General features: G+C 41.4%; 4 protein-coding genes and 1 non-coding gene across 5 annotated transcripts in view; 2 read left to right on the top strand and 3 right to left on the bottom strand.

The window, feature by feature from the left end:
- The first annotated feature begins 154 nt into the window (after nt 1-154).
- On the top strand, nt 155-6,029 carry mcm10 (minichromosome maintenance 10 replication initiation factor). The gene is made up of 17 exons (XM_061080318.1): nt 155-161; nt 236-520; nt 634-846; nt 947-1,087; nt 1,192-1,390; nt 1,496-1,661; nt 2,196-2,363; nt 2,928-3,044; nt 3,157-3,353; nt 3,603-3,688; nt 3,903-4,016; nt 4,215-4,709; nt 4,880-5,010; nt 5,155-5,268; nt 5,437-5,582; nt 5,799-5,841; nt 5,949-6,029. Exons 1-17 carry the CDS (start codon nt 155-157, stop codon nt 6,027-6,029), a joined length of 2,703 nt encoding a protein of 900 aa, XP_060936301.1.
- A 1,394-nt stretch (nt 6,030-7,423) lies between these two features.
- Nucleotides 7,424-13,584, bottom strand: ucmaa (upper zone of growth plate and cartilage matrix associated a). Its single transcript, XM_061068941.1, has 6 exons — nt 12,589-13,584; nt 11,975-12,076; nt 11,284-11,343; nt 11,103-11,195; nt 9,026-9,124; nt 7,424-7,883 (listed from the first exon to the last, which is right to left on the bottom strand). The coding sequence occupies exons 2-6, from the start codon at nt 12,030-12,032 to the stop codon at nt 7,795-7,797; spliced, it is 399 nt and encodes a 132-aa protein (XP_060924924.1). The 5' UTR covers nt 12,033-12,076; nt 12,589-13,584; the 3' UTR covers nt 7,424-7,794.
- An 82-nt stretch (nt 13,585-13,666) lies between these two features.
- Nucleotides 13,667-19,188, bottom strand: phyh (phytanoyl-CoA 2-hydroxylase). The gene is made up of 9 exons (XM_061068930.1): nt 19,068-19,188; nt 18,084-18,142; nt 17,581-17,691; nt 17,241-17,409; nt 16,911-16,992; nt 15,529-15,710; nt 15,286-15,435; nt 14,958-15,089; nt 13,667-14,431 (listed from the first exon to the last, which is right to left on the bottom strand). The coding sequence occupies exons 1-9, from the start codon at nt 19,131-19,133 to the stop codon at nt 14,378-14,380; spliced, it is 1,005 nt and encodes a 334-aa protein (XP_060924913.1). The 5' UTR covers nt 19,134-19,188; the 3' UTR covers nt 13,667-14,377.
- Nucleotides 16,667-16,738, bottom strand: trnaq-cug (transfer RNA glutamine (anticodon CUG)). Its single transcript has one exon. It is a non-coding gene; the product is annotated as a tRNA-Gln (tRNA).
- A 2,339-nt stretch (nt 19,189-21,527) lies between the features above and the next one.
- The window catches only part of cdk17 (cyclin dependent kinase 17), a 33,037-nt gene continuing 26,704 nt past the window's right edge, over nt 21,528-27,860 (top strand). Inside the window, exon 1 of the mRNA XM_061093892.1 lies at nt 21,528-21,834. The gene's annotated coding sequence lies outside the window, so the exon portion shown is untranslated. The remainder of the gene's footprint in view (nt 21,835-27,860) is intronic.

The following is a 27,860-nucleotide window of genomic DNA, read 5'->3' as shown; positions in this document are numbered from 1 at the left end:
CAATGAAAATGAAGTTAAATTGAAAAGGTGTTTCTAGAGAGAAATGTGTTTTAACTTAAAGAGCTACTGAATTAGATTCTCTTCAATTTCTTATTCTGCTTCTCTATAGGTCACCAGATCACCTTAAATCCGCCCCATCATCAATATCCCTAAAATGGACAGTAAGTATCAGAAGACTTATAATATGCTTTACCAATAGTTCAAGAAAACATATTTACACTCATCATCTGCTCAGGTGAGGATGATCTGGACATCTTGACTGCGCTGCTGGCCGAGAGCGAGGATGTTGTTGAAGAACAGGGCGGTCAGGAGCAGAAAGACGACTTAGAAGCCCTGTTTGATGATGACAACAACGAGGAGGAGGAGTACAAAGAGGGCATAGAGGAGGAAGAGCGGAATGCAGGAACGGAGGGCGTGGTGTCAGATCTCTTTGGAGATGTGGATGACATTGAAAATGAGGAGAAAGACACTACAGGGAAATCAAGTGGAGCAGAAGCCAAATCCAAGAAGGATTTACAAGGTTTGTGCCACAGCAGTCGCTCCTTAAATCTGTTCATGTGCAAAGTAATTTAGTTCAGTAAAACGTTGCTGGATGAGTCTGTGTTCACCCCCGGAGCCGTCTTCCCTCTCCAGAGGAGCTGAGAAAGATGCAAGAGCAGATGCAGAGGTTGCAGCAGCAGCTGGAGGTGAGTCAGAAGGTTTCCAGCCCGTCATCCACTCCAGTCAGGACAGCCGGGAGGTCAGCTGCTCCTAAACGTATGACCCCCAAACCAACACCTCCCCGACAGCTCCCCTCCAAAGTGACTCCGGCAAAATCAGCAGCTGCTACACAGAAGACACAAGCGGGTAAATGTTTTGTTGTTTGCTATTTAATGTTACACTTTAAGTACAATAAAAATCTGCCAGGGAAACAGACGATGACTGTGTCTCTGTTTTCTGACTGCAGCAACATCTTCATCCACTCCAGTCAGAGAAGGAAAGGTGAAGGTCCAAGAGTCCTCTGACTTTTCCGACCAGATGAATAACATTGACTCCTTCAAACGCAAAGCCAGGCTAGCCCACCAAGCCAAACCCAGCACATCACCAGGTGAAACTTGCACTTAAACCATCTTTTCACAAATTACAGAATCGCTCAAAATGTTCCTTAATTGTAATTTGAAGACTGTACTTTTCTTTCTGTTTTCCCCTCAGAGGAAAGGGGGCCACTGGTGGAGATAAAGCTCGGTGGCACCTTCCAGCCTCTGGAGAGCACCAGCAAGGTTTACAAGCCTCTGCGTTCACCTCCGGCCACCAAACCTTCACCAGCTGCAACCGCGGCACCCAAACCTTCTTCTCTCCCTGCTCTCCCTAAAGATGTGGCTATTGAGAAATACTCAGGACTGCGGCTCAGGTAAGGACACAGACAATTTGTGATTTACTTTTTATTTAAAGGGCAAAGATCCATTCACAATAAAGGCTTTTTGGTCTGAATCTAAGCTTCTTTTCTTTTTTTCAGAAAACCTCGGGTTTCCTCCATTGATATGGACCGCAGGATGGGAGACCGCCGCCTGATCCGTCTGTCGCAGGTGCCGGATTGTTTGGCTCGGGAGAAGCTGGAGGACAGTGACTGGGTGACGTTTGGAGTATTGGTCCACAAGGCCACACCACAGAGCAGCAGCAGTGTAGGTCTATGCACCTTCCTCCCATCTTGGATTGTAACTGTCTGTGTTTTAATGAATATTGTTGTTGTCTTCACCAGTTCTACATTTTCTCTTGTATGTTTTATGAGTTTAAGAAACAAAGATACTGTGACATCTGCACTGTGGTTGTTAGCACAAGACAGGTTTGTCAATCATGTGGAAGGAATCTCCAGGTTCTAGCAGCTCTGCAAATAAATTAAACTTGGATAAATGGATTTTGACTGACTATTAACTCAAACTTTTCAGCAATACTACAAATATGGATTTCGCGTTCCATTAAAACAAATTCTGTGCTTTTCTCAAACATTTTTCCCATGTTTCCATTCAGTGCAGCCATATCCCCGTAATGACAAAAAATGGGGGTACATTTTAGATCGTATGACTTCAAATTGTGATTAGTGTAAATTCTCTGTGATGAGTTTTTTTTTTCGCAGCAGTAAAGCTCCATCCAATCTAAAATGTATTGGAGAATTTTGTGCTCCATCACACTCCTGTCTAAATGCATCTTCTCTACAGGGCAAAACCTTCAGCATCTGGAAGCTGAACGACCTCCACAACCTGGACGTGTTTGTGTCTCTGTTGCTGTTTAGCGAAGTCCACAAAGAGCACTGGAAGACAGAGCTGGGCACCGTTATCGGACTCCTCAACCCAAACCCCATGAAGCAGAAGGAAGGATACGATGGGGTGAGTGCACAGTCTGGACGTTTCCAGTTCCCAGCAGCACATTTTGAGGATAGTTTTCTCTCATTATCTTGATGTTTGTGCAGCAAACTCCTCCAATCATCCCCTTTTATTAATTTAGTGTTGTTGAGAGCAGTTGTCAACATTCACAACTGTCAGAAAATCCCCAGTTAAATATGATGTCCACTGAACAGATCTGCTGGAGCTTTTTGATTTTTCAGGTTCCCCAACCAAATGTTTCATGCAGTTCTGGCTAATCCCACCATTGATCTTCCAGTTACAAGCCTGGTTCCCTCATCTGAGGGTCCTAAACTTAAACTTGGAATGACATGTCAGGAATGGATCTCCCTGAAACTCTCCTGTTTTAATATTAAGAAAATTACAGTTTTATCAGAAGGTTTCCGATAAAAATCATAGACTTTTCTCTCAAGGATCATCGACTGTCTCCAGTTTTTCAAATAATGAGATGAGAGGAACAGACAATTTCAGAGAATCTTGAAAAAACTGTTGACATGATATATCCTCTACCTCACTCCGAAAGTAAGAGTTTGTGGTGAACTTGTACAGGTCAGCCTGACGGTGGATCACCAACAGAAGGTGCTGCTGATGGGTGAAGCTCAAGACTTCGGCAACTGCCAGGGCATGAAGAAGAACGGAGACCCCTGCTCTCAGATTGTCAACCTGGTGTGTGCATCCTTTCAAGCTCCTTCTTTCCCTAAGTTTACCCGTGTTTTTAAGTCCACATCCTCACCACGGATCAATATTCCATTGTTTCTATGTGCTTGTTTGTTTACAGTACGAGTGCCAGTTCTGCCAGTACCACGTCAAGGCCCAGTATAAGAAGATGAGCTCGAAGAGGGCGGAGCTGCAGTCCTCATTCTCTGGAAAAGCTCCCAACAAGTTCAAAGGGAAAGGCGGCAGCCTGAAGGACCGGCTGTGTCAGGACGGCTTCCACTATGGTGGCGTTTCCTCGGCCGCCTGCGCTTCGTCACTGTGAGTCAATAGATTGATTGTGTGTTCTTGCAAATTAGTCTCATCCAATGGCAAACATATAACGTTTTTTTAATGACACGGTCATTCAAACTGAGATAACAACTATCCCAGTTTAGATTGTGGCATAAATGATATTTGCACTTTAACTATGTGTATGTTGAAGTCACTTGTGGAGACTAACTGGTGTTTTTAAAGCCAGCAACACTGTGGGTATTGGCCAGAGTCTCGGCCTCCTGGCATTTTCACAAGCACATCTGTGTGTTACAGAAAGTCCTCCAAGCCCGTCCAGAAAACTCTGGACAAGCTGTTTGTGAAAGGCGCGGATAAGAGGCTCGGTAAGTAGGAAGACACACACACACATACTGCTTACACAATTATAAGTCAGATTGCTTGTTTAGATCATAGATCATTATCTATTATTACCAGTACAGGCTAAAAAAGTTGTCTTCTTAAAAAAATGTAAAAATATTTAAATATTTTGAGGATTTGTTAATAGTGAATTCTCTCTACAGTTCATTTTGTTGTGCTTTTCTTTCTTTTTCTATATAGGTGTGCAGTCCGGCGAAGTTTCAGGTTGTACAAGTGAATTCAAGAGTCTGATGTCGATGCCAACACCAGGAGCTCTGCAGCTGAAGAAGCACTTAGTCCACGGCAGCAAATCAGGTACACAGCCCTGTTTGCTTAGTAATTTAGGTGGAATATATAACAAATGTTCAGTTTGACAACAATGATTGATTTCACTGAGGCTCTAATGAGGTTAGAAATGGAAAATGGAGAGTCTGTATGGGTCGATACCTGACTGGTAGCCTGGTATTTACATTGCCCAGATATTCTCCGGATTGTTCTGTTGTCCATCCTCAGTTCCCACAGATGCGACTGGTGCTCCAGTTCAGTCCATCACAGCCTCTGACCTGCTGAAGCAGCAGAAACAGATGCAGCGGGAGCTTTTGCAGAACCGTCGACAAAGAGCGGAGGAGATGAAGAAAGGGGCGCTGCAGACCTCTGCAGGGGTCAGACCCGGATTGTCGACGTCATCACGGGCCCAAGGTGGTCTGATGTCCCCGAAAGTAGCTTCTGAGGTCCCCAGATCCACACAAAGCCCCGCAGCACCCCATGCGCCCACCCTGGGCCGAGGCTTCTCCGAGGGGGACGACATCCTCTTCTTTGAGAACAGCCCCCCTCCGGCCCCTGCGGCCAGCGCTCTGAGCCTATCAGCCGCCAAGCTGGCTGCTCTGAAGAGACTGAGAGGAAAAGGGACGAAGCTCAAAAAGGAAGACCCCAACTCTGTGAAGAGGAAGAGGAGTAATGACGGGGAAATCAACGCTCGGGTGGAGAAGAATCTGACCTCACCCCCAGGTACATGCACACACACACATTTTTTTTTGTTTTTTTTTGTTTATGTTTTTCAGGACAGGACATCCACTAACGTATATGAAGAAATGTTCACTTCATTTCAGAATTCTTCGACAGTAAATTAGCTTAATTAGTAAATTTCTCATTACCTGCTCTTCATCTTACCTGAACAGGTGAATCGTCCGGCAATGAGGAAGAGGAGCCAGCCGAAAAGAAGAAGAGAGAACAGCTCCGCTACATTGAGTCAGACGAGTTCCAGAAGATCCTCAACGCCAAATCTCGCCACGGCGCTGTGCTACAAGCGGTATGACCCGTGCATCTATTTTCATAGCCCAGTTTGATTAAAATACATCTAATTTTTCTTTGTATTTTTGACATCAGATGCTTTTGTACATATTAATCGTAGTAAAATGTGTGGAAACTAAAGAAACTTTCTCCCCTGACTTAGGCGGAGTACCAGCTGCAGGAGCGCTATTTTGACCTTCTGGTGAAGAAAGAGCAGATGGAGGACAAGATGAGGGGCGTCAGAGAGATGAAGTGTCGGGCTGTCAGCTGTAAAAAGGTACTGAGCGGCTTGGATTAGTGAATGTATGTGATGCTATTTCAAAAAATCTTTAAGCTAAGGTTTGTATGTCAGTGTAATAATCAAGGTGGAGATGATTGGTGGCCTCTGACCATCTCAGGAGTTGGAGAATTAAGCAATTTTTTCCCCATGTTCTGCCGATTCCAGTGTAATTACACCTACTTTAAGCCGGCGGATCGCTGTGTGGAGGAGAACCACGCCCTGCGGTGGCACGACGCCCTGAAACGCTTCTTCAAATGTCCGTGTGGACAGAGAGCCATCGCTCTGGACAGACTGCCGCACATCCACTGCAGGTGAGACTCCGGCTGTGTCTCCAGCTTTTGTTGTCTCTCTCACATTTACTGTTTTTTGAATTTGCAATGGTTTACTTTCCATTAGTTCAGCAATAGTGAGTGGAAGCTAAACTGGAGTAGTACCTTGACTTATGGAATACAATCAAATGTTAATAAGTTGTTTTCTGTCTTTTTTATCCTTTATCACATGAATAACTAATTGTTTTACTATTACAGTAACTGTGGTCTGTTCAAATGGGAGCGTGACGGGATGCTGAAGGTAAACTTTCTCTCTGGCTCAGATTTCCTCATTTAAAGTGAAATAAATATACTTTTATGGCTGTGTAAGAAAACTCTCCTGAGGTTGATGTTCATATTTTATTTCAGGAGAAAGTAGGCCCAAAAATCGCCGGAGAGCTTCTCCAGCCTCGAGGAGAGGAGCATGGAAAGTTCCTCAACAGCAGATGAAGTCACTTCATCTTCATCCCTTCGGCAACCTGGTCGTCAACGGAACAGCGTGTAGTTGGATATTTTATTGTTTGTTTGTCTTGTGTCTATCTACATGAATGTCTATGAATTATGTTTTTAAATATTTTGATTATGGAGATTTAAATGTTTTTGATTATATTGACTGGAAAGAATCTTATTAAAGTAAGAATTTGCATCAGATTTCACGTGAAATGTGTGTTTCTACTTTCTGCAGATAAACTTAAATGAAGAAAAGCTGAGCAAACAGATGCTGTATCTAAGTATGAAAGGTTTAAATATGCATATGGTAAATATGTCCCTCAGGTTAAAACAGCAACATCAGATCAATTTTTAAAAAATCTTACAGAATAGTAATGAATTCCTTCTTTCCTCTTTGTTGGACTTTTTCACAACAGAGATTTTGACTAGAAAAAGAATGTGGGAGTGCATGATGGCTGAATTCCATGTAGCTGCTTCAGTCTCAGGACGCTGTTGTTGTTCCTGCTGCCTCACAGTCACATTGTCTTATGACCTAAACTGAACAGAGCCATTGTTGTTCCTATAAATAAGATCTGTGCTAGTCCTGCTGTGGTCGGTCAAAATGTCTGCTATGAAAAAGGATTATCCAACTAAATAAAAACTACTAAATGGATATCCACGAAACCTAAAAATAAGTCCTGGGCCGAGAAGGAACACTTTTCGTTTTGGTGCATTTTTTTTTATCTGTCATATTTAGGGAACTAATATAATGTGTGAAATTTGGTGCAGCTTGATTGAATTTAAGGGGGCTGCCACGTCTTGGCAATGGTTTTTATGATTTTCATCAATATTGGATGGAAGTTAAGATACTAAGAATGTAAAAATAAGGCAGTTTGCTTATATATCCAACTTATTTTTGTATCACATTAGTGAGGAATCATTATTGTGAGTTATTACTCCGTTAATAGTTCTGAACTGATATATTTGGGTCATGGGGACTGAACCAGTCTCCAGTGATGGGACACAAACACCCACTAACACGCACCATGTGTTGGAGCGATGACTGCAGAGGCCAAGTGGCACTCGCTCAAGTCTCCGAGCCAACGGTCTTAAAACAGGAGAGATCTGAGGTGGAATCATAGTATAGATATGAAATCAAGTTTTGGGATATATGTAATTATTCAGAGTCAAGAGTCAAGTTAATTTTCGGGTCATTACCCTGCTGCTGCTTTTTTTCTTCCTCCTCTCTCTACCTCTCTACCCAGTCTAATATTTCCACTCTGGAATGTGGAATGAATTTCCGCCTGATGACTTCTGCAGCTCACCTCGTCTTCTCTTTTATTCCAAACCACCTCCCTCCCTTTAAATTCTCCAAATACCAGACAGTGCTCGCTTGAGTCAAAACAGTGGCCTGGTAATGAGGAAATTCCCCTTTATTTGTCATTTACACTTAAAGTAATGACGTCACTCTCAGGCTGACTGAAGGACACTGTATATAACCACGTATGTGTGTAAAAGGTATAAAAACAAGCATGCAAAACATTGATGAAAACATTTAGCTTCAATTCAAAAAGTGCACTTTAAATGCACTTTACAGTTTAACATGGAGACACATATTGAACTGTTTAGGCTGTATAAAAAATAAAGCAAAAGAAAAATTTCATCCTGCAGATTAAAGTAGAAAAAATACAGTACAACTTTTTGCACTGGCTCTCAACGTGTCACAGTGGCAGTACCACTGCTGCCCCAGTGAGAGGCGCTGTAGCTTCCACACCAGCAGGTGTTCTCAGTGGAACCACTGGGAGCGGGGATAAAAGCCGTCGTAGTGATACTCCCTCAGCTGCTCGTTCGTCTCCCTCGATCGCTCATTTATCTCTGTGGAAAACAAACGTTCAATTAGAGCAGCTATAATCAATATTTTTAAAGTAACTCTAACTCTAACTGTTCTTTAACTACACGTATCGGTAATAGTTTGCTAATATGTCATATAAATGTTTTATTGCCGATTCGATTAAATGTATTTGAAAACCATAATATACATTTTTCGCTAAAATATCATTAAGATTAAATAATAGTCCTCGAAAATGGTAGCATTTAGGTAGGTGCACTTGACTGTTTGTAAAACCGCATTATTACGATAACACATGATCGTACAGACTGTTTACAAGCAGATAAGTAAAAAGCAATTTATCTCCATATTGGAAATTTCTGATATCTTCCATTTGGTGAAACCAACTGCAACTGCTTGTGTCAACGACCCACTAACAAAATCGTGGCAAAGCCAACATCACTTGTTAATGTTCAATTTGAAAAAGCTAAAGTTTCTTTCTGCTTTTGGGACTGCAATGGGGTAGGCATCTTTGAATATAATTATTTTAATTCAGAATAACAAGGGTTTTTTTCTCTATTCATGCTGAAGTAGTACATGCACTGACCCTAAACTTAACCCTAGGGGCTTTTTATTTAGCATAGGGACCAATGTATGAATATGTGCCTGCTACAGATGCTTGAATGGATCGTCATCTTAACCAAAAACAGAAAACAGAAATTTGACAGAGTCTTGATGGAAGGCGATCAGTTGTCTTCCTTCAACTGGAGCAGATCTTTTTTCCTAAAATAACTTGTTACCCCAAACACTGTGTCTCTAACATAAAACCGCATAAAAGCTGTCACATGTTTGTGGTTAGCAGTTCTTATTTTAGAAACTGTTGCTCCAACTTTATCTTGCTGACAGACAACCACAGAGAAGATTGTCGGTCTGGGGTCAACCACAAATTAACACTTTCAATCAGTGTGGAGTCTGCTGCAGCCCACAGGCTCATGGGTGCCGAGGGGTTCATCCAAGATCCGGACAAAATCTAATCTTAAACATTGGTATTTCCAGCCCTCTGTAGAAGGGGAGGAAATGAGGGACAGATGGATGGTGGCTTCTTTTTTATGTCATACCTATAGAAAGTTGTTTTCACTTGTTCTACCTCCACTCTTCGGAACCAAAAGCAGCCAAATCCAGGTCTTACCATCACGCTCCTCTTCGACGTAGTTCTCATACTCATTCCTCTGCTCCTCGTTGTACTCCCTCCTCTGCTCGTCCTTTTGAAGGCGTACCCTCTGCTCAGCTGCAGAGAGAAGAAGAGGATAGTGTCATCTGTGTACACCCACTCATGATACTGATCGATGAAACGGGTGAAGACATTTTCTGTTCCCTCCTTAAACAACCTTGACGCCTCAGTTGCTGGCCTGGTTCACATTTGGCCCAAAACATTGCTAAGATGGATGTAGAGCCAAAGTCTTATTAACCATTCGATTACTGGAAAACCATCTAAATCAGCCACTGTATATATTAGACATTACTACTCTGTCAGTGTTTTTCCCTCAATTTAATAATCAGCTTATAAATGTAGGAAATACAACGCGTCGTTCCATGTAAACACAGATCTGCGTCTACTCTGCAAACTTGTGTCTCACATTGATTAGTGGCTTGTCGCACTGCAGGACATGGCTCACGTCCACCCTCACACCAACTCGTAGAATATTAGCACATCACATAAGAACCACACAACACTAAACATTCATATTATTTTGAAGTATTAGTTGATTCCGCGCCCTTTTTAAAGTCATTAGGTCGTTTCACCACTTTAAGACTGAAACGTCTGCATTGCCAAATCGTGGTGGGGCCAGTACGGAGAGTGTGTTGTAATGGTTGCATTACAGCTGTTTAGCCTGCTCTAGCTATCTTTTACAGGATCACCAACCCTAGCTTTAAATAATGGTGTGCAATCTAATACTTTTTCTTGATCAATAATGGTCTTTTGTAAATGCTCCTTAAATGTTTGCCTTAGCTACTGCACATCACAAGCATAACAATTCAAGGTCCCTTTCACACACACACACACACACATACACACACACACACACACGCGCGCACACACACACCATTCTCATGGACTGGGCTGGTAAGGTACACAATCCACCTTTCCTCAGGAATGTGGGTCTGTGTTTTCAAAGCCAAGACCCTGTTTGGTGCTTCGATTGGCGGGCAAGACGAACTGACCCGCAGCCCCGTCTCCGGAGGCCTCTTCAGGGGCACATATGCTTCTCTGATGGGTTTTCCAGCAGAAAAGAGAGGAGTTCACAAAGAGACGCTTGAATGAAAAGATGGAAAGAAATGCTGTCTGCTGAATATTGGCAAGTGTGGCCCTTTCCATGCTTTCATCTCCATTAAACGACTGCCCGAATCTGCCTTTAGTTTGTGGAAGATTGATTTAGAAGCACATGGTGTTGGTATGAATTCTCCTGCAACACCTCTAGTGTGTGTGTGTGTCGGTGTGTGTATCATGCTGATGCTGGCAGTGGAAGAATGAGCTTATTGTACAGAGAAGCAGAGAAGGACAGCCTGCTCCATAGTACCCTGTGACTCCTTCTGCAGCCTCCAACTCGGGGGTGCATGTGTGTGTGAGCAGCTACTGAAGCACCTGCCTCAGATTCCCCTCCTCTGTCTGTGTTTCTCTCTTGAACTTTCCCAGCTCGCAGTCAAAACCTCCAACTTTCATAATCTTCAGACTTTCAACCACAAACCAACAAAGCAAAACTCCCCCAAACTCACATACACACGTTCTGGGCAATCCTGCCGTAGTGTAGGCTGCCCAGTGTGGCCACATCAACCACTCGGGCAGTGTTTGGGCAACTCAACCACAAATAGAAAACCAAATATGAATAAACGCCACTGACGACCCTCATCTCCTCTTCACCACCAAACCACTCAGTCAAGATCCTGCTGGTGTTCTGCCACTGAGCTGACAGACACGACCTTATAAGATTCTAAGATGAAAGAAGTTCTTAAAGAGAAATAATACTGCTTGAGTTAAACTTGTCTGTTAGGTGCAGAGTCAGATGATCCCAAATATTTGCCATCATTTTATGAAAAATACATCCACTGTCTGTGTTGATCGTTAACATGAAGACATGTGGGCCATTATCAAACGGGAATTTAGGCTTTTCCAGTTGAAATTGAATAAAGAGTATCTGTTATCTGTAGCAGACAATTAGAAACAACATCTTTCTGGCAGGCAGCAGCAGCCTTTATCTCAGCCTCACCTTGGAACTCATAGTATTGGACCGAACGGCGACCGCGCCGTTTGAAGAAGTTGGAGGCGTCCGACTCGGGCATGAACACCTGCCGTGCTGCGCCTGAGGGTCAGATCACATGTTTAATGTCACACGTGGAAGACAAAGTCAAAGTCATGTGAAATAGTGAAAAGTGTAGAACTGGTGCCACCTTTGTGGTCGGCTGGTTTAGAGTCGTCCCGTACTGCAGCGTTTTCCACCTCACTGGAGACTAAGGGCAAAAGGAGAAACTTTTATTTAGCGTTTTGGATTTTGTCTTTTTATCCCAGTGATAAGAGACCAATTGTACACAAAACCCCATGCATCTAACAAATTGATCTTGACAGCCAAACAAAAGTCTCGTCATGAAATATTCTTTATTTCATTACACATATTAGTATCAGATGAAAACTATAATGGCCAAGAATTGTGTAAATCCATTCAGTAGTTTTTGTGTTAACTTTCTTACACACAAACAACTGAATGGACGGAGGTAAAAACTTAAGAACTCCTTGGCAGAGGTATTTTATCCATAATTGCGAAGCCATCTTCAAAATTTCACTTTACAAACTAAAAATCTTCAAACGGAATTGAATCAAATCAGCAACATTTAGCAGTGCAGCTCACAAATAATGTTGAAATCAACAAATTAACTCATATATTAAAAGATGAAGTTAAAGTCAAAAGTCCTCCCGGCTTAATAAATATTAATTTAAATACTAAAGAGTGACAGCACATATCCATATATGGTGCTTTATATGCTCAAACCACTTCAGCTTATCTCCCCTGAAGATGTAAAATCCCCAGATACCCTCCTTCCCCCACCCTTCCCAGTCCCCACTCCTCCCACACACAATACTCACAGGTGAGGATGAGGAGGGTGGTGAGCGCAGAGAGGACAATCACTCGAGTCCAGGACATGTTGACAGAGCCAGGTGAGACCGTACTGGACTTAAACAGTGCACCTAACTCAAATGGGAGAGGAGAGGAAGATGAGGGAGGGAAGGGAAGAGAGGGAGTGGGAGGAGATGGAAAAGGGAGAAAGGCTCAGAGAGGGGAGGAGGGCTGCTGGAATTTCAATCTCCCAAGGGATTGGAAAAAGAAGAAATCAAGGAGGTAAAGGAGGAATAATGGATTGAGGAGATTTTTTATTTTTTTAAAGTAGAAACCAGTTGTTGATCTTCATTCAATTCAAACTTAGGTCAAAAGGTTGTTTTACAAGATTCACTCACAAAGGTTTAAAGCTGAAATCAATCCTAAATCTCCTTAAAAGGAATATATAATGTGTAACTGTTGCCACTCTTTAATGACATATTATAATTTAACAGACTCAGAAATGCTCTGTGTGCGTTGTTGTGTTTCTAAGTGAATGACGTGTATTTAACAGGTTGAATGTGTAGAGGTGGTAACACCTGAACCCATTTGTTAAAGCTCCAGATGTGTATGATCCCAGAAGGCAGCATAGACCTGTACTAACCTGTGTTTAATGCTTCATCATGAAGTTGAGAGATGCTCGGTACACACAGTAGGTTTCTGTGGATCGCTCCTTGACTGTGAGTGTTGTAGTTCAATCTGAAGTGTGTTTCAGTTCACCATTCACGACATAGGGCTTCACAATCTGCACGAGATGCAGTGTCCTCCGTCTGGAACCATCAACCAGAGTGAGGAAAAACTACCAAAGACACTTGAAACTGGGGAACAGTTTCAAGGAAAGGAAACTGGGCAGGGACGAAGGGCCACTGTGTTCAGATCTGGAGTCTGGGGCATATTTAGCAGCAAATGAGCCTGAGTGAGAGTGAAACTATTTGCTGTGTGTGCATTAGTGTATTTATGCGAATATGCATGTGCAAAATGTATCCTCGTATTTTGCTTGCTGGTGTTTAATTATTAAATGGGAACTTTTGTGCATTTGTGTGTCAACATTGGGTGAGGGGTAAGGCCAAACTTACAAAACGTATCAGAAAAATTACCACAAACAAACTTCAGGGTGATAAGAAGTACCTAGAATGAAAAATGTACTATAACATGTACTTTGACTGTGGTCAATGCTTTTTACTGTCCCTTACTCACTTGATTTAACACAATATACCACTATAATATACAGACAGTGGGAAGAGAAGTAAGTTAATTATTTGGAATTACTTGCATTAATGTATAAATTTGTACTTAAATGTGTTCACATCATAATCTATTTGAACCATTTACACACTAATCATTATTCCTGTCAAAAGTGAATACATCGTACAAATTTTTTCAGTGCAGGATGGAAACAGCACGTGCAACCCTCAGCTAATAGCATCAGCATAAACTAACTGTAGACAGGAATCCCTTCACTTACATTAGATCTGCGGATGTGAACTAACCCTCATGTACTTTTTCTTGCCGCTATATATGCATATACATAGTGTATATAAAGTATAACTGTATCAAATTGTTGACGTATAGTATTTTATCTTATGGGCACGAGGGAACATTATAATATTAAACCACGTTACACAGGTCAAAGTGGCAGCTTTGTCAGAAACTGTAGAGAAAATCAAAGCAAAGTGTCATAATTATAGCAGCAATTTTTTATTATTAATCCTATTAAAACTTTATAATTATCATACAAACAATATTAAAACCCACTCACTCGTTGACAAACACTTATCAATCAACAGAAACAAGACGATTTACACAGTGATACGTTTATAAGGCACTTTAAACGGTCAAGGCTGGGGTCGAGATCCTAAACTCTGAACCAAATCCCAAGTTGAATTTCAGTTCTGCTTATCAGTTCTTAGAGATATATCATAACCCATGTTAGTGATTTAATCAGCCAGTCAGCAATTCTCATTTTTCCCATCAAAGCAACGTACCACTAGTCTTTCTCAGGCCTATTTCTTCTCACTTAACATCCCTTTCTTTGAAGATTTTGGTGAATTACAGCTTTTTCCATTGTTCCAAACAGGTCTGGTTTTTTTAAATTGCTAATTTAGCTTTATTTTGTGCTGCGAACTCTGAAGAGGTAAATTGTATATATTTCCTTTAAATCTGATTCCCTGTCTTTATATTTTCTGTTAGGACCACATAACCTTTTCCAGAATAAATCTCCCAACTCTTCTGAGCATGATTAAATTGTACAGTAAGTAGTCTTAATTCCTCCTCTGCAAAAGGAATTTAGGGGTTTTACTTTAAGAAGCTCAGCACTATATTAACCTACTCTCCTCTCAGCTCAGTGACTGGTCATTCTGCTGTCATCTTCCGTCTTCTGATTAATGGCGTCCTCACAGTGAAATCCTCTCTCCCTGCACCAGACGACCTCTGAAAGCCCAGGTATCCTGTAGAGGAAAGATAAGATTAACTTTCTTTGTTTTTTTAATTATGCCTTTTTACAATAATTAAGCAATCATTTTCAGACCGGAGCTTAGACGCTCAATATCAACACTTAAGTAGAAAGTCATTTTTATTAAACAGTTTTTTTGTGAAAATAGGGAAGACTGTGAAGCCCATTTTTTAGCCATCACATCACATTCTCACACTGAATGCTTAGTAACCCTTGTGTTGCTCTAATTTCTGTATTTGTGTTGAGGCTTTTGTCTTTGTGTTGTGGTTTTTGCATTTGTGTTATCACTTTTGCAGATCTGTTGTCGCTTCTTCATTTGTGTTGTCGCGTGTTAAGAGGCAACGGGCTTGACCGCAGAAAGTAACTTCTATTGAGTGGCATTTGTAGTTCTGTGGTGGCTTTTATAGTTGTGTTGTCATCCTGTATAAAACACCTCAAAATCCAGGAGTCTGTTACACGTACCATTGCTTCAAAGTATATGAATAACAGTAAGAATAGTAATATGAATGTAAATCTCTGACCTTGAATGAGATTTCGTCCACAGCATACTTCCTGGACGCAATCTCCTTCACCTCCTTTTCTATGTTTTCCTGTGTGGTTCCTTTCACGTCGATGTAATAACACTCAGCGCTGGCGTAGTGACAGGAGATGGCCTGGAAACAACCACACATTGTCACACAGGATCACACACAAGTGCCTTTGATTTCATAATACTTTTTAAATCATATCTACCAATGCAATTTGTGGTTTTTAATTCAGATAAATAGAAGCTTATAAACCCTGTGACTCTACAGGATGTTTGTTCTGGGAAGCGCTAGAACACCAGGTGCATTGAGGGTAATGTCGTACCTTGCGGAAGCCCTGGGTCTGATTCATGCCGGAGCCATGGATGAGCAGCGGGTGGAAGAAGACGGTGTCACCCTTCTCCATCTCCAGGTGCACCCTCTGGTGCTGGGAGTCATAGCCTCGTACACCGTGATACATCTTGTTCACCCCACCCTGAGGACAGACACAGTGCTGAGGTACTGTACATGTGTGTGTGTGCTGGTGTGGTCACGCTTCTGGCAGTGCTGTTTGTGTGTGTTTGTGTACCTCCCACTCGGGGTAGTCGTGCTCCTTCAGCGTGCCCATGTGAGTTCCTGGCAGGACGACCAAGCAGCCGTTCTGCCTGTTCACTTTCTCCATCGCCGTCCAAGAGCAGACAATCTGGTCGGCCGGTCGGAACGGGAAGTAGTGCAGATCCTGATGCATCGGGTGACGGGACGTCTTCTTACCTGGAACACAGGACACACACCAGATTACTAATTTGACCCATAATGTCAAGTAGCAATATTTTTTGCACAAGGACTTGAGCAATGGGGACTGGCCAGGAATGGTCAGCCGCCAAGGCTGTTTTGAGCCGGCCAGGAAAATGTATAAATTATAATTTCTTCGTGTACGTAAAATGCAAGCCAGTGTGCCTATATGTGTTTATAATAAAAAGTACTTTATTATGGCCCTCGAAAGATGTGGCCCCGACCCACCCCTGCCTTAAAGGACAAGTGGTATAGATAATGGATGGATGATGATTGTTTGTTCTATGACCTGTCAGACCACTCGGCTGTCCAGGCTGTGAAAATATACATATGTTATGTAAAGTTTTGAGGAGGGTTGGGTACACATATATTCGTTACAATATTAGAGTCAAATTTCAAAACTCAGGTCCCACAGAGATTTTTTTTAACTCGGATCGCTGAAAATCTCAATCATGCCCCTACTGCCAACTGGTGTTGTGGAGGGTGAAGTAACTCAGCACAATCAAAGTTGGAAAAAGGCTGGAATAGATGAAGACTTGTGTGGTGAATGTGGATTTCTGCTGTCACACATGATGGGATCAGAGTTGGACTTCAGCAACATGGACCCATCTCTGCTAAATGTCAGTGGTGTCAATAGTGCAGTCTGCTGCTGGTGTAATGCTGTGGAGAATGTTTTCTTGGCACAGTCAATCATGGTTTGAATGCCACACCCTATTTAAGTATTGTTGCAGACCATGTTCATCCAATTATAGCCTCAATTCACCATCTTCTGATCGCTACGTCTAACGATATGTTGCGTCACTAGGATAAAGTCTCCGACTGGTTTTGTGTGGGTTGTGATATTTAGTGGGCTTGTAAACATTACAGATTTAATTACGTGGTTGAATAGTTACTTCCCAAAAGCAGCTTCTAGATACCTGACCACTGCCTAAATAAGGTTCCACCGAGATTTGAACTCGGATCGCTGGATTCAGAGTCCAGAGTGCTAACCATTACACCATGGAACCTGTTGGTGCTGCCCCCTAGTGTTATGGGAAAGTCTCCACAGCCCACAAATATTGAGTTAATGATCATATACAGCAAATCAGCTGGACAAATTGCTGAATTTTATGCTGATCAATTTGATGATTAATCGACAAATCGGTTCACCTCAGATAAAGTGATCTCCTCGCTCCGTACCTGCATCAGGAGGTTTGTTGATCAGCATGGTGTGCATGGCCATGATGTTTGGTCCAGTGAAACACTCCACATGCTTCAGGATCTAACACAAAAAGCCAAGGTTTGGTTTGTTAGTGTTTGGGTTTGAATTATTTCAAATTTTAAGTTGCTTTTCAATCAAAAATAAGTTTTTGCCTGTGGAAAATAAACACGGGCCCAGTTTAAAAATAAATAAAAAGTTTACAAATAGCGGCTTTGTGCCCCATAACTAATTTGACAATAATGGAAAGGTACCAAACTTTAAGTATTGTTGGAAAGAAGTGTTGAACATCCTACCACCAGTGTATGTACCTGTGGTAAGTTGCAGTACCGGAACAGCTCGGGATCCTCTGTGAAGTCCTGGAGTTTGGAGACGGCCCTCTGATCCTGGAGGAACTCTGACTTGACGATTGCCACATCCTTCATCACCACCAAGCCGGGAACTTTCACACTCTGTCGACAGATGCGTTCAAACTCCATCCTGCAGAATGTGCGTAGAACTTTTTAACAGACAGCACATCTGAGGGACTTCTTAAGAAACTGTTTTCATCATAGGGGACTGTGTTACAGTTACTACTCTTAATATTATGAGTTCATACACTTGTTATAAAGCTCTGTTTCCTTCGCAGGTGCCAGAGTTTGTGATGGTCACCTGAACTTGTCGATGTCCTCCTCCGACACCAGGTTCTTGATGAGGATGAAGCCATTTTCCTCATAGAAGAGTCGCTGCTCTGGGCTCAGCAGGTCCGTCTCTAAGGTGTATCTGCCAAAGACAAAGTGACAGTGAGCACAACTGAAGCTCCCTGCGTGTCGGCCCGTTGAAAGCTGTTGTGGAATTTTTCTCAGAGGGGATTGATTGACAGACACTGTGCATTGAAAGTCTTATTAGATTTACAATGAAAAAGCAACAACATCGGTGCCTCTGTTCATCTCTGTTTCATACTACTCTGCGTCTACACTACATAAAAACAACTTGACAGTTCTAGTTGTCACTTGTACCAGAAAGGCACAGCTGTCTGCTGATGTAAAACTGTGTCAGAGGTGAATGATAACAAGCTTGTCTGGTACAAGAACCTTTGCCCTGAGGCAACTGCTGAAGCTGCCAAATGCTGCAACAGAATGTAGGAGTCCCTTCAAACTAAAGGTGGATCTCACCTCAGTCTGTGTGGCTGGCTGCTGTGGGTGAAGGTTTGAGCCGAGGTCGGTGCTGCACGCTGGAGAAAAAACGGTTAAGGAACGAGGCCACAGTTCAAAATGTCTCAGAGAAAGAGATTTCCCATCTGTCCCCAGATATCAACCCCCTCAGTTAAATGTTAAAACCAGCCGGGCTCTCCACACTTTAACATGTGATAATAATATGATAATAACACATTTTATTTTGATAGCACCTTTCATCCATTAAATGCAACTAAAAATGCTTTGTTAAAAATCAAATAAGATAAATTGAATGAATAAAATTAAAGCATAAGTACAGCTACATGAAACAATAACACAATCAAGGTTGTTATAAAGCATACAAACATTTAATCGGGTCAAATTACAATTAAAATAGATCCGTATAAAATTCATATGATGACTTCTTGTTGATTTATATGATCTCTAGTGATGTGATCTCTTCTGTTTGTTAATATCTCAGCTGCTACAGTTTGTCCAAGTTGAAGTATTCTAATGCATGTCTAGTAAGCAGGACCCTAACCCTAACTTCCGTAGCACATCATGCTGCTGCTTTGTTGTTCTTGACAAGTCATGGTGTAAACACTCGATGCACGTTCTGTCTAACATCGTTTAAGCTGCGTGAGAATCAAAACACAGGAAACATGTTTACGTTAGCTTGTTAGGATAAAGGCTAGTAGCATATAACGGGTTGTGAACGGACAGGTTAGCCTTCTGAGCTACTTCAGCTAATGCCTCAGATATAGAAAGACATATTAAAGGAGACTTGATGTGACTGAGACCGAGACACAGTTTAGTAAAACCCGCAAAATGCTCAAACCTCAACCCTCCTGTTTCTGTGGACGGAGGCCCGCCGGCCGCACCGGGGCTGCGGAGCTCGGTTCCCCGCTGACAGGGGGTCGGTCTGCTCGGTCCCGTGGAGCTCCGGTGGGACATAATAATATCACCGTGCAAATGAAAGGATACGATCGCAGCTTGTGGTCGATCCAGATGATGGATCAGCAGTTTGAGTCTGTCCGCAGCCCGAGACATCCTGCAGCCAGGTCCAGATCAGTCCCGAGGAGAAAGTGGGACAGAGGTTAGATGATGACCACACAAACACACACACACACGTACACTCTGTAGGAGGTGGAGTCAGAAGTAAGTTGTGTGTTTGGTTTGTATTAGCTTTTGTTAAACTTGGTAAAGTTAAGTTTAGAGTCAGCTACGAAGTGGTCATGGTTAAGGTGATAAGGTTTTGACAAAAATTAATGGAAGTCAATGCAAAGTCCTGAAATACAAACTGCAGATAGAAAATAATCATACTAACTGTACTTTGCTCCATCCACTGTCTAGTGTCTACTTAGACAACATATTGCACAATCCCTCCCTGGAGCTTATATTAAATTTTATATGTCATCTTTGTATACTTGCACAAATACACCACAGCATTGTCTCATTTATCTTTTATATGTGTATATGTGGTCACTACATGGTAAATCGAATGTTGTTTGACAGATACCAACAAACACCCAGGTTGTAATGTTCAAGTCCCCACATGGCCTGGAGGTATGGATGCAAACACACACTGTAAGATGTCCTGTGAAAACCAGTTTATTATGAACACAGTGCAGGTGTAACATGCATCCTCATATTGAACACTAAGATCAAGACATTTCTCAGCAAACCTTCAACAGTGATAGTAATGGTTTTGGGGCCTCTGGATATTTAAGTGTAGCTGACCATCCCTTTATAGCCACAATGTACCTTCTTCTAAACACTATGTAGTTCCAGCATAAACATGTATAGTGTCACAAAGGAAAAGGTTTTATGAACATGATGAAGTGACACTCAGCGGCCTCCCCTTCATTTCATCTTAATGCAAGAGAACAGCTGTGGGATGTGGTAGAGCAGGACATGATGCAGCAGCCACTGCAGGCTTTGTAATTTAACCAGGACAGATTTAAATAATAATCTTTGTCAACATGTATGTAAAGTCTGTCTGAACAATGTTGATCAATTGCAGTACAATAATTCTTGCAGCTTCAGCTTTTGTCCAGCTGATGGCGGTGTGCAGCCCAAATAAATTCTGCTTAACACAAGTCTTTGGTACTTTGTTTCTATGGTTACAATTATTCATCCTTAAATCAAATTTAATGAAATTGGGTCAAGAGAAGCGAAATACTCACAAAATTCTGATTTCCAACTTGAAACTAAGATTTTTACTGCTATTCATTTTATATTCCGGCAAATTAACTCAAAAGATATTTCATGGGTAATCTTAAAATATACAACTGAAATATATTAAAGATGTTTTTTTTTATTTTTATAAGCAACCTTTTTAGATTATTTTTCTATTTTCTTTTTACATGAGGTCATAGCTATGGGACTATTTTTCGCTTTGCTCTGAAGACAGGAAATGACTAATAAGGGACAGCAGAAAGTAAATGATTCAAACGAAGATACTATTGTTTCGTTTATCTTCATTTCACATCCCTGCTTCCAGTTTCATCAAAGCTCAGAGCGGAAATTCTCAAACTATCAATCAAGTCATAACATAACCCAATGAATTTATGTCACGAGTATAAATGTCTAAAATGTTATGTTATGAGTATGTGTTGGTTATTTGGAACACTGCGACCAATAAAAGATGCATTCATGCCTTTATTTTAAAAGTTGTAAGATTAATATTATTGCGAAATATTGACACAGTTAAACCTCAAATAAGAAATTCCAGCATGTGATTTAACAATGACAGTTTGCATTTTCAGAGGATAAATAAAAATTGTATTTATAGTCTATATTTCCAATTTTAAACAATTACACCACAGTCATTCTTGAAAGGTGCAGCTTTTGTCCAGTAGACGGCGCCATAAAACCAATAATTAGACTTAATGCAACTTTATGGTTCTGTGTTTCAGCCTGATCCACAGATTCTGTCTTAAATGATTAATCCTTCAATACTCCTCAAGTCAAAGATAAATTAAATGAAATTAGGTAAAGAAAGTCATATTTTCTGATGACACAATAACCTTTTAACAGGAAAATGAGACAGTTAAAAATATAAAGAATAATCTTATTTGTTGTGAAAATTATATCAAGGATCATTGTGTTTATTTTGAAATGAGATCCTAGCTTTGGGCCTGTGTTCCATGTTGCTCTGAAGACATGAAATGACCAATAAGGCACAGCAGAGAATAGACCTTTCAAAAAAAGACACTATTTTCATTACTATTACCATATGATTGAATAAACCACGATATAACCTGGTAAATGTAGGTAACGTGTTTGTTACTTATTTTTGAACAAAGGGGCTTTAAAAAAAGGGACGAATCTTATTCTGAAAGTCTTCAAGTCCGCTTTTATCTCAACACGCCACAGGAAGTTGTTCTTTGCTGCGTGTGTTCCACTGACGGCAGCCTGACACTCCTCCTGCTCAGTCGACAGCAGCGGGTCCTCCTCTTCACTCTCCCCCGCGTCCTCCGCCTCACACACGGCGTCTCTGTCCGCTCGACCCCCCCTGGTACCCGTGTGAAGGAGTGAACGTGTGTTTTCTTGGGGGATATTTCTTCATTCCTCCCGGTTGTTCTGTCTCTCTGTCGGGGCGTGTGGAGCCAGGAGCGAGCCCGTCGCAGCCCGTGTCTCAGGCTGCACCGGTGGGCGGATAGAACGCGGAGGAGGAGGAGGGCATCCGGAGCAGGGCCTGGCACCTCAGGAGGGTCGCCTTGAAACCCACGGAATTCACCATTTTCAGGTAAAGACACGGAACACATTCTTCCACAGGCACATTTCTCAACGCGACGTCTGTCCGATAATGGACTCCGTGCCGTTACACGTTGTTGGACTGGGAGGGACGGGCAGCCGCGCTCGGGTGTAAATGTCAACACAGAGGAAACGGAGGCTGTAGAATAATTCTTGCGTTTTTTTTCTTATTTTACAGCTTCCGTTTTGACCGTTTATACACGTGACTGTCATGTTCCCTCCTCCCACATGATCCCAGCATACAACATCTTCTGTGTGTTTGTTTGTTTGTTTACACAACACACTGTGTTATTGAGCTGATCCACCCCCCAGCGACAGGGTCTCTATTGTAAGAGGATTGTGTATACATATATATATATATATATATATACACAGGATTGAGCATCATTTCAGCTCAAACACAACATTTAGTGACTATCGAGAGACAGAAGAACATCACTACATTCTTAGTGTTCATTTGCAGGACTGTCATTGTAAAATCAGTATCATACATTTAATGTAAAATCGATTTATTATAGCAATATCTAGAACCTCAGCCTTTAACTACTGACCGTGGCTGTGCCTTTGTATAAATGTAATACAGTGATGTTTCCTTCCACATTTACAATATATATATATTTATTATTATGATATTCTATTTAGTTTTACTGATTACAAATATCTTTCTATTATTGACTGCTTTAGTTTTCAATCCTCTCTAAATCTGAACTTTTTTTTAATATCCTATGTTTTGTAAAACACCTGAAAAGCACTATGAATTGCATTTGATTTGTGCGAAATTTGCTTTATAAATACAGTTGGATTTATTATACAGCAAAGCAACATTTTGCCTTTACTTTTTAATAATACAGCAAAATATACATATATAAACATTAGCTTTTTTTGCTCATGGAAGAGTTAAGTTCTATTTGTGAGGAAAACGCCTCCGTCAGACCCGACAGCATCTGTTGACTTGTTGAATTTGCCTCCACTTGAAATGACTTGTGTACAGAATAAGCTCTCAGAAGACCGTTGACTTTCGCCAGTCCTGTCGAGATGGTTTTGGTGATATGTGACTTTAGGTGGGAGATAATCCTGCTTCCAAATGACCTCTTTAGTATAAAGGCATAAAACTCTCAAGTGTACTGTACACCATTCCACCATCCTGCTGTCACCTTGGCAACTGAGTTCTTGAGGGAATTGGTGTCAGATGAAACGGCATCTTAACTCCCACAAAAACATTGATGGGCTGTGAAATTGACTGCTCATCATCAATATGTGATTCTCTTCATCATTTAGATTCTATCCCACTTCCTGTTTGACCTGGATTTACTTCCACCGCCCTTCATGTAGATCAACCGGCCACTCATCTATATGTATGTGTGTGTGTGTATTGACCCACATTCACATCGAGACTTGGCTGAGAGACTGATACACCCCCACAGGACAGAGTAATTACCCTGACAGCCCCCTCCCCATGTCGATTGGCCGGTATAGCAGTGCTGGTATCGATCTGCCTCTGCATTATATGGCATACAGCAGGAAGATGGGAGCATGTATTGTGAATATGTGCAAACACCCTCATACCAACACCTCCTCTCTGTCTGTTTGAATGGATGGATGAGGGTTTCCAGTGAAGTGAGGTGTCACGTAGAAATGCTCCTGTCAGGGTTGAAACGAGTATGAGCCAGAGGTCAGGTTGAGAGTTTAAGGTGGACGCATTCCTGTCAGCAACTTGTTATATTGCTCTAGAGCATCTGTTCTTATTTTTTGGAGAGCATGCTGTCTGGATTGGTGCTCATAATCAGCTAGTTGTTCATCTGCCGATTCAGGAGCATCAGTTTTAATCCCAGTCTATACTAACACACCTCTACCACCACAGCAGTTGTATCATTGTAAAATGCAGAGTGTAACTGCACAACAGCTGTTAGCAAAGACAACACTTGTAATTACTTATCCGTGTTGTGTTCTACACTGGTAGTTGAGACTAATGCCAGTTGTTTTCTTCTGGAAGAGGGTCATATGATAGGAGCCTGACCAGTGAGTGAAGGCTACATCGTGACCAAAAAGACTCAACTTTATTTGTGAAGCGCCAAATCATAATATACATTATCTCAAGGCTCTTTACGTATAAAGAGTTTGTGAGCTGCCAAAACAGGGAAGTTTAGAAACGCTGCTGGCCTAATTTTAGTTTGAAAATGAAGATCTATGTATTAATGAAGCCTTCTCACTGATTCAATCAATTCAAGTCCCACTCATTTTGTGAAAACGGTATAGTGGCTGTGGAGGAGTTTTCTAAAGTCTTGATGAAGTAAGCCTGATGATGTTATAAGGGGTTATCTCCATTTTGGCTTTAAAACAAAAACATACAATTTTCTATAAAGCTTTGTCTGCCTATATTTTCCCCTCAACCTTCAAGATCAGTACTTGATCCCTGAAGTGTCCGTTTGAATCTGCATGAACGGGAGAGACAAGTGTTAATCCTACTTGTTAGAAAAATCTGTGAAACTTGGTTGCTGTGAGGCACAGAGTTTGCTCACAGTTGAAAATGTTCTCAGCGCTGCTGTCCCATAATTTTCATGCTGTTTATGTAAACACTTATTAATACAGTCAATGTATCTGTAGGCAGAATCACGAGGTAGCATCATCTGTGATATCCCACCATGCTTTGCAGCAGACTTGGCTGCACTTACTAATGAACAACCTCCAAAACACTGTTGCCATTGACAACCAGGCCAAGAGCTTGCTGTCCCTCTCATTTATGTAACTCCAACTTGTGCAGTGTTTTATTGATCAGATAGGTGTGTGTGTGTGTGTCTCTGTGTCTGTTTTTGCATGTCTGTATTGTTGCTTGTCTCTGTCAGTGTGTTTTTATGAATCTCTCTCTGTGTGTCTTTGTGTAGATTTATGTAAGTTCAAATGTGCACGAGTGTGTGGTTGAATGTGTTCCAGTGAGGACAGTTCAGCAAATGTATGTTTCAGTGTGTCTGCCACTGTGCTGTCGCAGGGTGGGCATCATGTAGCTGGAGTAGTAATTATTGGGCTTTTTTGGGGTCTGACTAATTGTAGGGCTTCAGAAAGAGTACATTTAGTGTGGGCTGGGTGCAGCTTGAATACACACTTGCCACATTTTGTAGTCATATGAACATACACACACACAAGGAAAGTTATGTGAGCCATGCAAGGAATGTGGAGTGTTGTGAGTTCATTCTCTTTCTCTCTTTCTCTCTGTGTCTCTCTTTCTCTCTCTCTCTCTCTCTCTCTCTCTCTCTCTCTCTCTCTCTCTCTCTCTCTCTCTCTCTCGCACACACAAACACACACACATCACCTTTTCATTCTTGCTCTAAAAAGTGAAGCATGCTGGTCACACAACATCAAACACCTCACCTATGTCACTGTTTGGACTCAATCCCTTTATTGGTTGTTCACCTCCTCACCTTCACCATCGTGTCTCTGCGTCACTGTGATCAGTTAAAGTAAAGATCTGCCAACTAGCGTTTGGTATGGATGTGAGAACTTTAATTCCAGAGTCAGTTTTTTGGACATTTTCTGGAACTTTTACTGCCAGCTCAATTCTAAATGTATTGGATGCAAAAAGAGCTTAATCGCTAAACAGTCACATGTTGACAAAATGCTTTTCCATCTATTTTGTTATTATTTGTCAGACTTAACTCTGACTGGCACTCCCGCATTATGAACCTTATTACCCATTAAAATACATATGCTTTTGCTGAAAAGGGCTGTGGTCAGTCTCAATGTGTTGTGAACAAGTGAACAAGTGAACATGTGATTCTGCAGCAGAATGTATACGTCATGTCCTGTGTCCTGCTGCTCTACCCGAGTGCCACCCCTCGCCTGAATGTTCCGCAAATTTTCCTGTTGTTGGGAACAATGTGTTTGACCTGGACAATGTCCTGCTGCCTTCTTCTTTTGTAAAAGACAACTCCAGAAAATGTCTGCATCCAATTTTCTAAACATTTTCCAGAGTTTAAGTCACAAAGTAGCTATAGATTGGTGTGGGGCGTCATGAAAATGCAGGAAAATATATAATTGCAATAAATCTGACCAAAAGTGCAATTTATATTGCACCTTTTTTGCATAAACACATAACTTGTAAACAAAGGTTTGTTGGTGATCTGAGTCGCATTGAACAAGACATGATTGTTTCAAACATAAATGTTTTTATAATGCAAGTTAGAAAAGCTCAACTATTAAGCGCAGATTTAATATTATATATTATTAATGGCATTGGTGATACCATTATATGAATCAGTAACAGCTACATAATGACAAACCGCTGAGAAGTCACATTTGAAAAAAGGTGTTTGCATCTGCCCGATATCCCCTCATGATACTGGTGACATTACCATAACCTCTTCAGCTATCGCTAGCTTCACAAACTGATGCTAGTTGAGAGCCACAATACCCTCAAGGTTCTAATGCAGTGCTTTCAAGGTGATGAGCTTAAAACAGCGATTAGATGTGCTTAGAAGGTTAAGTGGCAGATTGTCAACAACGGCTGGTAACCGTATTTTAGAAGTGATATGACGCAGCTATACTTCAGTGAACTAATTGTACAGCTGGCTTAGTCATGGTTGAGCAATTGAAACCGTGCCTCTGATTCAAGAAGTGCAGTCAAATTGTGTTCTCAATATAAAAACAATGAATTGTCAAGCCGTCTCAAAAAGGCTTTTCATAAAACAACGCACACACAAATAAGAGGCACAGTGACAGTACCACATATAGTCATCTTTAGTTGACACTCTGCTGTTCAGTACACCCGTCCTTCATAACTCTCCATATGCCTGCTTCTCTTAAAACAATTTTTGCAATTTAAAGCTCATAATTATGAGCCTGCATTTCAAATTTGATTTACTTCAATCGATAAAGTAAAATAACATTTTTTAGAAGATGTTGTTCTGCACACTGCTTTTGTTGGGGTTGACCCTGAGACCGATTTTGTGACCTTGTTCCTTCTCTTCCCCTGCTGCTCCTTTAAATTCAACTTTAAATCCTGGTTTCTTTGTAAAGTGAGTTTCCTTTTTAATCTCAAATGGGAATCTCTAATTATCTTTCTCTCATCCCGCTGGTTTGATCATTGCCTGCTAGACAGGCGTTATCTGCAATTAGTGCCGACGAATTGCATCGAAAGTTCACAGGAAACCGTCTCAAAAACTGAAACCAAGACTCAAGAAGCTCCGAGAGAAAATAGTTGTCGTTTATTAATTCAGATATTTTTAATGAATTCTGCCAGGAATGTTTCCGTAATGAGCAGAACCTCCCGATGCTCCTCGTAAGTTTCATACTTCCCTTCTCAAGCTCTTCACTGTATCAGCATCACTAAGCACCTGATTCATCATTACCCAAATGGTCAGATCTATTTGAGCTCGACAGGGTCAGAGACATATACACGCACGCACGTAATCTGGTCTAATCAGATTAATACATTAATACAATCCTTGAGTGACGATTTGTGCAATGGCTGAACAAACAACAATCTGCAGACTGGGAGGGAATACAAGTCTGGACTGATGGACAGGAGGTGTCTCAGAAGCATAACACAGCAGTGAGCACATGGCTCTTAAGATAGAAAGTAGATGAAACATTCATATGTCTTCGATGATGCACAGATGCAGTGAGGCCAGAAATGGAAAATGTCTTCCATCATATTTTTCAGCTGTAGGGAAAGCAAAAGATTAGTAGCTAGTCCTCTGTTGTCAAAATATGTTGTTGTAGTGAGGCCATTCAATGTGATAAAAAAAAATATATATGAGCACTGTCCAGATCTGATTATTGGTGTTATCAATAGCATGATTTACCTTCAATGCCATATGGATTTTTGCTTATGACTGCATGGTAACATCCTAAATTATTTAATTTTGGAAAATACACTTCTTCACTTTCTCACTGTGTGTTTGTATGCGAGGTATCAATGCTGCCGCTCCCAGCTGGTAAGCTTCACAGTGGAAAACGACTGGAAACAGCTACTATGGGTTATGTGCCAGGCTATTTCTTGGCCAGACACATTTTTTTATTCAG

This window comes from Limanda limanda, chromosome 1, assembly GCF_963576545.1.
Source record: "Limanda limanda chromosome 1, fLimLim1.1, whole genome shotgun sequence".
Taxonomy (NCBI): domain Eukaryota; kingdom Metazoa; phylum Chordata; class Actinopteri; order Pleuronectiformes; family Pleuronectidae; genus Limanda; species Limanda limanda.
This window is presented reverse-complemented; position numbering and strand designations above follow the sequence as displayed.

Excerpts from the sequence above, each read along its gene's own strand:
- mcm10 (XM_061080318.1), top strand. Across the intron at positions 521-633 it reads ATCCAAGAAGGATTTACAAG|AGGAGCTGAGAAAGATGCAA; the intron begins GTTTGTGCCACA and ends TTCCCTCTCCAG. Across the intron at positions 1,391-1,495 it reads TACTCAGGACTGCGGCTCAG|AAAACCTCGGGTTTCCTCCA; the intron begins GTAAGGACACAG and ends TCTTTTTTTCAG.
- ucmaa (XM_061068941.1), bottom strand. The coding sequence starts at position 12,032 with ATGTCCTGGACTCGAGTGATTGTCCTCTCTGCGCTCACCACCCTCCTC. Across the intron at positions 9,125-11,102 it reads CCAATACTATGAGTTCCAAG|CTGAGCAGAGGGTACGCCTT; the intron begins GTGAGGCTGAGA and ends TTCTCTCTGCAG. Across the intron at positions 7,884-9,025 it reads CGTCGAAGAGGAGCGTGATG|AGATAAATGAGCGATCGAGG; the intron begins GTAAGACCTGGA and ends TGTTTTCCACAG.
- phyh (XM_061068930.1), bottom strand. The coding sequence starts at position 19,133 with ATGTCTCGGGCTGCGGACAGACTCAAACTGCTGATCCATCATCTGGAT. Across the intron at positions 15,090-15,285 it reads AGACCCAGGGCTTCCGCAAG|GCCATCTCCTGTCACTACGC; the intron begins GTACGACATTAC and ends GGTTGTTTCCAG. Across the intron at positions 14,432-14,957 it reads TGGACGAAATCTCATTCAAG|GATACCTGGGCTTTCAGAGG; the intron begins GTCAGAGATTTA and ends TTTCCTCTACAG.